The sequence below is a fragment of the Bidens hawaiensis genome, unplaced genomic scaffold (assembly GCF_021521415.1).
Source record: "Bidens hawaiensis isolate Kalapana, Puna unplaced genomic scaffold, B.hawaiensis_p1.1 tig00006190_1, whole genome shotgun sequence".
Classification (NCBI taxonomy): domain Eukaryota; kingdom Viridiplantae; phylum Streptophyta; class Magnoliopsida; order Asterales; family Asteraceae; genus Bidens; species Bidens hawaiensis.
Genome location: NW_027491410.1, coordinates 1,098,853 through 1,106,318, shown reverse-complemented (window position 1 = coordinate 1,106,318; position 7,466 = coordinate 1,098,853). Strand labels below are relative to the sequence as shown.

General features: G+C 37.5%; 1 protein-coding gene across 1 annotated transcript; it reads left to right on the top strand.

Annotated features, from left to right (window-relative positions):
* The first annotated feature begins 496 nt into the window (after positions 1 to 496).
* LOC143631651 (uncharacterized) lies at positions 497 to 1,015 on the top strand. Its single transcript, XM_077100343.1, has one exon. The coding sequence runs from the start codon at positions 497 to 499 to the stop codon at positions 1,013 to 1,015; it is 519 nt and encodes a 172-aa protein (XP_076956458.1).
* The last annotated feature ends 6,451 nt before the right edge of the window (positions 1,016 to 7,466 follow it).

Sequence of the window (7,466 nt, the reverse complement as noted above, 5' to 3'; positions counted from 1 at the left end):
TTCACAGTTTATGAAATCTAATTTATGACAAGATTGAATTCATTAACATACATCACCTAAAAATAGTATCTATTATACAAGTATTTGTGTTGTCTTATTTTCATAGTATTAACTCAATTGTATTGCTATTATATAGTTCACTATGACAAATCATGCAAAGCTTGAGTTTTTAGCTCTTGACATTACCGGAAAAAAATATTTGTCATGGGTATTGGATGTTGAAATTCACTTGGATGCTAATAATCTTGGTGATACAATTAAACAAGGAAATAAATCAACTATCTAAGATAAGGCAAAAGCCATGATTTTCTTACGCCATCATATCCATGAGGCTTTGAAAACTGAATACCTAACTATTAAGGATCCACTTGTCCTTTGGACAAATTTGAAAGAAAGGTATGACCACCAGAAAACGGTAATATTATCGAGAGCTCGTTACGAGTGGATTCACTTAGGATTGCAAGACTTTTAGTCTATAACCGAGTATAACTCGGCAATGTTTAGAATCACGTCACAACTGATTCTGTGTGGTGAAAACATTACTAATAAAGAGATGTTGGAAAAAACATTCTCCACCTTTCATGCTTCAAATATGTTGCTGCAGCAACAATATCGTGAAAGGGGTTTCACCAAGTATTCTGAGCTTATATCTTGTTTGCTTATGGCCGAGCAAAACAATGAGCTTCTCATGAAAAATCATGAGACCCGTCCAGTTGGTACAGCCCCATTCCCAGAAGCGAATGTGGCAACATATAATGACCAAAGTGGAAATCGTGGACGCGTTCATGGTCGTGATTACCAACGTGGTCGTGGTCATGGTCATGGTCATGGTCGTGGACGTGGATATAACCGGGGGAATCATCATGGTGTTCAGTTTAGAAACCCAAAAGCCCACCAAAAGTGGCATGGTAATGAAAAGAAATCTAATGATGAAAAGGGTAAAAAGAAAAGCGAAACTACACCAAATGCATGTCATAGGTGTGGAAGTTATAACCATCGGGCTCGTGCATGGTGAACACCCAAACACTTCGTGGAGCTTTACCAACAATCCATCAGAGGCAAAGGAAAAGAAATTGAGACACATTTCACATATGATGATGGAAGTGTTGATATCTCCGGTGGTCACATGGTGGTCAAAAAGAAATGAAGATACTCACATGGATGTTGGTAATTTTACTAATGATGCAACTAAATTAGATTATGATGATCTCCTTGCTGATCGAATTAATTTGGATTCTGGTGATATTTTGGCTGATACAACCTAGTTGGATGCTTCCAATTTTTTTTACATATGAATGATTTGGTTTAAGTTATGTTATTTGCTTGATGTTTCTTTTAGACTTTATGTTTGAGATTATGTTTTGTTTTGAAGCACACTAGACATTATGTTTTGGGATTTTTTTATGCTTGAAGAATCTTAAATGTAACACCCTATTAATGGCGAAGATACATGTTTAATAGATAGTGTAACTACACATACAATTCTCAAGAAAAGGAACTATTTTTCTAATTTAGTTATAAAAGAGGCTAGTGTTAGTACTATATCTGGTAGTACAAATTAATTGAAGGTTTTGGAGAAGCTTGTATTGTGTTACCTGGTGGAACACAATTTAAATTTAACAATGCTTTATTTTCACCATTGTCTCAAAGAAATCTAATAAGCATTAAAGATATTCATCTAAATGGATATCATGTTGAGACAATAAGTGAAGGGCATAATGAGTACCTTCAAATCACAAGTATGAAATCGGGTAAAAAACATGTATTAGAAAAGCTACCCGCACTTGCCTCCGGTTTGTATTGCACTAAAATTTTTGCAATTGAATCTAATATGGTCATAAACAAAAAAGTTTATGGACAAAGAAAATTTTATGGTTTGGCATGACCGGTTAGGCCATCCTGGTTCAATAACGATGCAAAAAATTATAGAAGATTCATGTGGGCACCCTTTAAAGAACCAAAGGGTTCTTCAGAGTAAGGAAATTACATGTGTTGCATGCTCAAAAGGGAAGTTGATTACTCGTCTATCACCAATTAAGGTGGGGACCGAATCCCTTACTTTCTTGGAAAGAATACACGGGGATATATCCCATACACCCTCCTAGTGGACCATTTAGATATTTTATGGTGCTAATTGATGCATCAATTAGATAGTCACATGTGTGTTTACTATCAAGTCATAATATGGCATTTGCACGACTACTTGCTCAGTTGATAAGACTAAGAGCACATTTCCCAGATCACCCCATTAAGAAAATTCGATTAGATAATGCTGGTGAGTTTACATCTCAATCATTTAATGATTATTGCATGTCTATTGGGATAAGTGTAGAGCACCCTATACCTCATGTACATACACAAAATGGACTTTCCGAATCGCTTATCAAGCGACTTCAAATGGTTGCAAGACCGATGATTATGAAATCAAAACTACCAGTTACTTCTTGGGGGGCATGCGATTTTACATGCAGCAACACAAATTCGCATCAGACCAACGAGTTATCATACTTCATCCCCATTAAAATTGGTTTTTGGTCAGGAACTAAATATTTCCCATCTAAGGATTTTTGGTTGTGCCGTATATATTCCAATCGCTCCACCACAACGCACAAAGATGGGACCTCAAAGGAGTTTAGGAATATATGTTGGGTATGAATCACCATCTATCATTAAGTATTTAGAGCCATGAACAGGAGATTTATTTACGGGCTCGATTTGGTGATTGTCATTTTGATGAAACAACCTTTCCAACATTAGCGGGAGATGAAAAACAGCTGGAAAATAATATAATTTGGAATGAATTATCATTATCTCATCTTGATCCTCAAACTAAACAATGTGAAACAGAAGTTCAAAGGATAATTCGTTTACAAGAATTAGCAAATCAATTACCAGACGCATTTACTGACCCAAAGAGAGTGACCAGGTCACATATACCAGCTGTTAATGCTCCAATAAAAATTGGTGTCCTTGATGGACAGCCACGTATTGGTAACGAGTCTAATGCACGCTTGAAGCGTGGTAGACCAATCGGTTCTAAAGATCAAAATCCTCGAAAGAAAAAGGGAGCAAGTAATGAAGATGATGGCCTTGTCAAGGTAACTGCAATGCCCGAAAAGGAGTCTCTTGAAGAGACACTAGACATAATGGTTCCAGAAGAACCTCATGTACCTGAAAATGAAGAGATCTCAATAAATTATATTATGGCTAGAAAGGTATGGAATTGAAATATAGTCGACGTCGATGACAATTTTTCATACAATGTAGCGCTAGAAGTAATGGAAAACAATGAGGATCAAGAACCAAAATCTGTCAATGAATGTAAAAATAGAAATGATTGGCCAAAATGGAAAGACACAATTGAGACAGAATTAAATTCCCTTGCAAAACGAGAAGTTTTTGGACCTGTAGTCCATACACCCGAAGGTGTAAAGCCCGTTGGATATAAATGGGTCTTTGTGCGAAAATGTAATGAGAAAAATGAGATTACACGATATAAGGCACGATCGGTAGCACAAGGATTTACTCAAAGACCTGGAATTGATTATGAGGAGACATATTCTCCGGTGATGGACGCGACGACGTCTCGTTATCTTATTAGTCTGGTAATACAAGAAGGGATTGATGTGCGTCTAATGGATGTTGTGACAGCCTACCTCTATGGCTCACTTGATACTGATATTTACATGAAACTTCCGGAAGGATTCAAATTACCAACATCATATAAATCTAGTTATCGAGAACATCTATCAATTAAGTTAAACAGATCTTTATATGGGCTAAAGCAATCTTGACGTATGTGGTATAATCGCCTTAGTGAATATTTGTTGAAAGAAGGATATACAAGTGATTCTGTATGTCCATGTATTTTTATAAAGAGCTCAGAATCTGGATATGTCATAATTGCTGTATATGTTGATGACTTTAATATAATTGGAACTCCTGGGGAGCTCCAAAAGGCGATTGAGTACTTGAAACAGGAATTTGAAATGAAAGATCTTGGAAAGACAAAGTTTTGTCTTGGGTTACAAATTGAACATCTTAAAGATGGAATCCTTGTGTACCAAGAAAATTACACTGAAAAATTACTCAAAAGATTTTATATGGAGAAATCGCACCCATTAAGTACTCCGATGGTCGTAAGGGCACTGGATGTTGAGAAAGACCCATTCCGACCTCCGGGAGATGGAGAAGAAATTCTTGGTCCAGAAGTACCATATCTAAGTGCAATTGGTGCACTAATGTTTCTTGCTAGCCATACACGACCGGATATATCATTTTCTTTAAACTTATTGGCAAGATATAGCTCATGCCCGACTAGAAGACATTGGAATGGGGTCAAACAAATATTTCGATATATCCAAGGTACAAAAGATATGGGTTTGTATTTCACTAACCAATAGAAAACAAGTTTGGTTGGTTTTGCAGATGCAGGTTATTTTTCTGATCCTCAGACAGGTCGATCTCAAACTGGATATTTGTTCACATATGGAGGTACTGCAATTTCCTGGCGTTCAGTAAAGCAGACAATCACCGCTACTTCATCTAATCACGCGGAAATAATAGCAATCTATGAAGCTAGTCGTGAATGTTTTTGGTTAAGGAAGGTAATACAATATATTCGTGGATCTTGTGGTATTTCTTCCGAAGAAGAGGGGCCAACCGTTTTACACGAAGATAACGCAACATGCAATGCTCAACTTAAGGAGGGCTATATCAAAGGTGACAAAACCAAGCATATTTCGCCAAAGTTCTTTTTCACACATGATTTGCAATAGAGTGGAGATGTTATCGTCCAACAAGTTCGTTCCAGTGACAATTTAGCATATTTGTTTACCAAATCACTCCCGACATCAACATTTAAGAAACTAGTTCATGGGATCGGGATGCGTCGACTCAAGGAGCTTAACTGATTCTCATCAGGGGGAGAAATATGCGCTGCACTCTTTTTCCCTTAGCTAAGGTTTTGTCCCACTAGGTTTTCCTGGAAAGGTTTTTAATGAGGCAACATAAAGCGTATGAAGTTGATAATCAAGGGGGAGTATTATGAATATAGATATTATTATGTTTATTATTATGATTATCAACTACTAAATATAGATTAGCTTGTTGCTTAAGTTTTCCCCCTCTTATAAATATCTATTGGTATTTCATTGTATGACACACCAATTAATAATATAAACTTATTCTTTCCCTAGTTCTCTTTCATCTTCTTGCTAGTAGGCTTGTTATAAAACAATAGGTTTATTTATTGTTTTCATGATTTGTTGGAGTCTGCCAAGGAAACGAACAATAAAAGAAGAAAAGCATATCCGGTGCCTTTTATAATTTATTCTTGTGGTTTGATTTCTTGTCACCAAAGAATTATTTAAAGGAGTTTACGACTCTGTTATGCAACGATAGTTCCAAGTACCTAAATTGCCGCTTCTCTTCTTGTTCAATCAGAAGAAAAGTAGTTGCATGTTTCTCAAACCCACCATTGTCTTGAATCTTTGTTTGTCGCCGACTACTACTACGTTTTTCTTCTATTCAGCCGCCATCAATTACTGATGTAATTTTTGAATCTGCTTGAAATTTTTAAGTAGTCTAGTTTTTGGTGTTAAGATTCTTAAATTGGGTGGTTGGATCGATTGAAAAGTTTGCAAGTACCATTGAAGCTGATTCTTTGAACCGTTGTGATATTGAATAAAGGTTGTTTGAAATTAGATGTCTAACCGTCGGTTTCTGTTCAATCACAGAGTTTAAGTGTTTGGTAGATTAGGTTTCTTGTTCGACTGGCTTACGGGTTAGGGTTGGAGATTATGTTAGAGTTTTTCAACGGGTAGTTTATCTACTTGGAACCAAGTTACTTTGATCTGTTGCTATTTGTCGTTATGGATGAAGATGCAAAATTCGTGATCGAAAATTTTAAAGGCTTGGATTATAGTTGGTGGAAAATGCAGTTGGGTGCGTTACTAGGTCAAAATGATTTGGATACGATACTTGATGAAAACCCTAAGAAAATGGATAAATATGAAGAAGCTACGTGGAATGCCAATGACAAGAAAGATAGAAGTGTTATTACATTATTGTTGACGAGTAGCGTTGCACTTAACATCATGTGGTCTGAAACCAGTGCTCATGGTATAATGTTGGCTTTGTCGAACATGTATCAAAAGTTGTCTGTAGCTAACAAAGTGTTCTTGATGAGGGAGCTGTTCACGATGAGGATGAGTGGGGGAACTTATGTGACCGAGCAACAATCTTAATTCCATTATGTCCATACTTGAATATGTGGGAATGAAATTTGATGACGAGACCAAAGCTTTACTATTGTTATCTTCATTCCCTCATAGCTGGTCCGGGATAGTGACTGCTGTAATTATTAGCTCAATGGGAACTAGCGACATGACATTGAGGGTATCCGGGACTTGGTACTGGCTGAAGATCTTAGCCGGAGGAGTGTTAAAAGGGGTTCATCTTATGAGACGTTACAAGGTGGCAAGGAAATGGATAATAGCCGAAATAGTAGGAGGAGCAAAGGTCGGGATATGAGACAATCTAAGGTTCGGTCGAGTGTGTGTTGTTGGGACTACAACAAGAACGGGCATTTTAGGAGTCAAGAACCAAATAAGGACGCTGATAAAAAGTTGAACACTGCTAGGAATGCCTTTGATGATGTTTTTGAGGATGAAGCTTTAATTTCTTTGGGGAAAATAACATAGACTTCGGGTCATGGATTCTGGTATATCATTCCATGCTAACCATAGCAATGATGGCATGCATAATGTTAAGAAGGCGATTTGGCAAAGCTAGGCTAGGAGATAGTGAAATTCTAGATGTGACTGGCGTGGGTGATCTTCACCTGGTAACTACTTTGGGCACTACTTGGGACTTTGTGTAACGCCAAGATCATTCTAAGGCTTGAAACGAAGTTAATCTCTGTTGGGCAGTTGGATGATCAGGTTTAGATTTTAAGTTTAGTGGTGGAAAGTGGAGGGTGGTTAAGGTAAATCTCATTATTGCTAGGGGTTTTAAGAAGGATTCGTTGTACAAAATACCTGTTTCATTTGGGGAGCTCGCCACCCTTGTTAAGACGAATGTTAAACGGGCTCGCCGATTCGACCGTTGAACGAGTTCAGTTTGCAGGAAAGGACTCTGGACTTCAATAATCTACTTGAGCGTATTTAGGGGTTTGAATGTGTACGGGAAATTTTAGTAGTGGGAGCACGGAATGTGTTCGATACCATCTGGAAATCAACGTTGGGTTCTGAACACCAAGTTTTCAAATGAATTCTCTCGTTTGAAATTTCTGCTAGTGGGGAGTGTTCCTCTGAGAATCCCTGTATCTGATGGTGCAAGTCTATGGGAATAAGTTGGGATTAAGGATTGAAGACGAGGTATTTTGAGACCTAGTTGAAGCCCTATGGGGTTTCAACGAGCCTTTCAGGTTGCTGATGATAGGGCCGATACAACTAGGTGGATAC

Bases quoted from the DNA above. Each gene is read 5' to 3' on its own strand.
- LOC143631651 (XM_077100343.1), top strand. From the start codon at position 497: ATGTTTAGAATCACGTCACAACTGATTCTGTGTGGTGAAAACATTACT.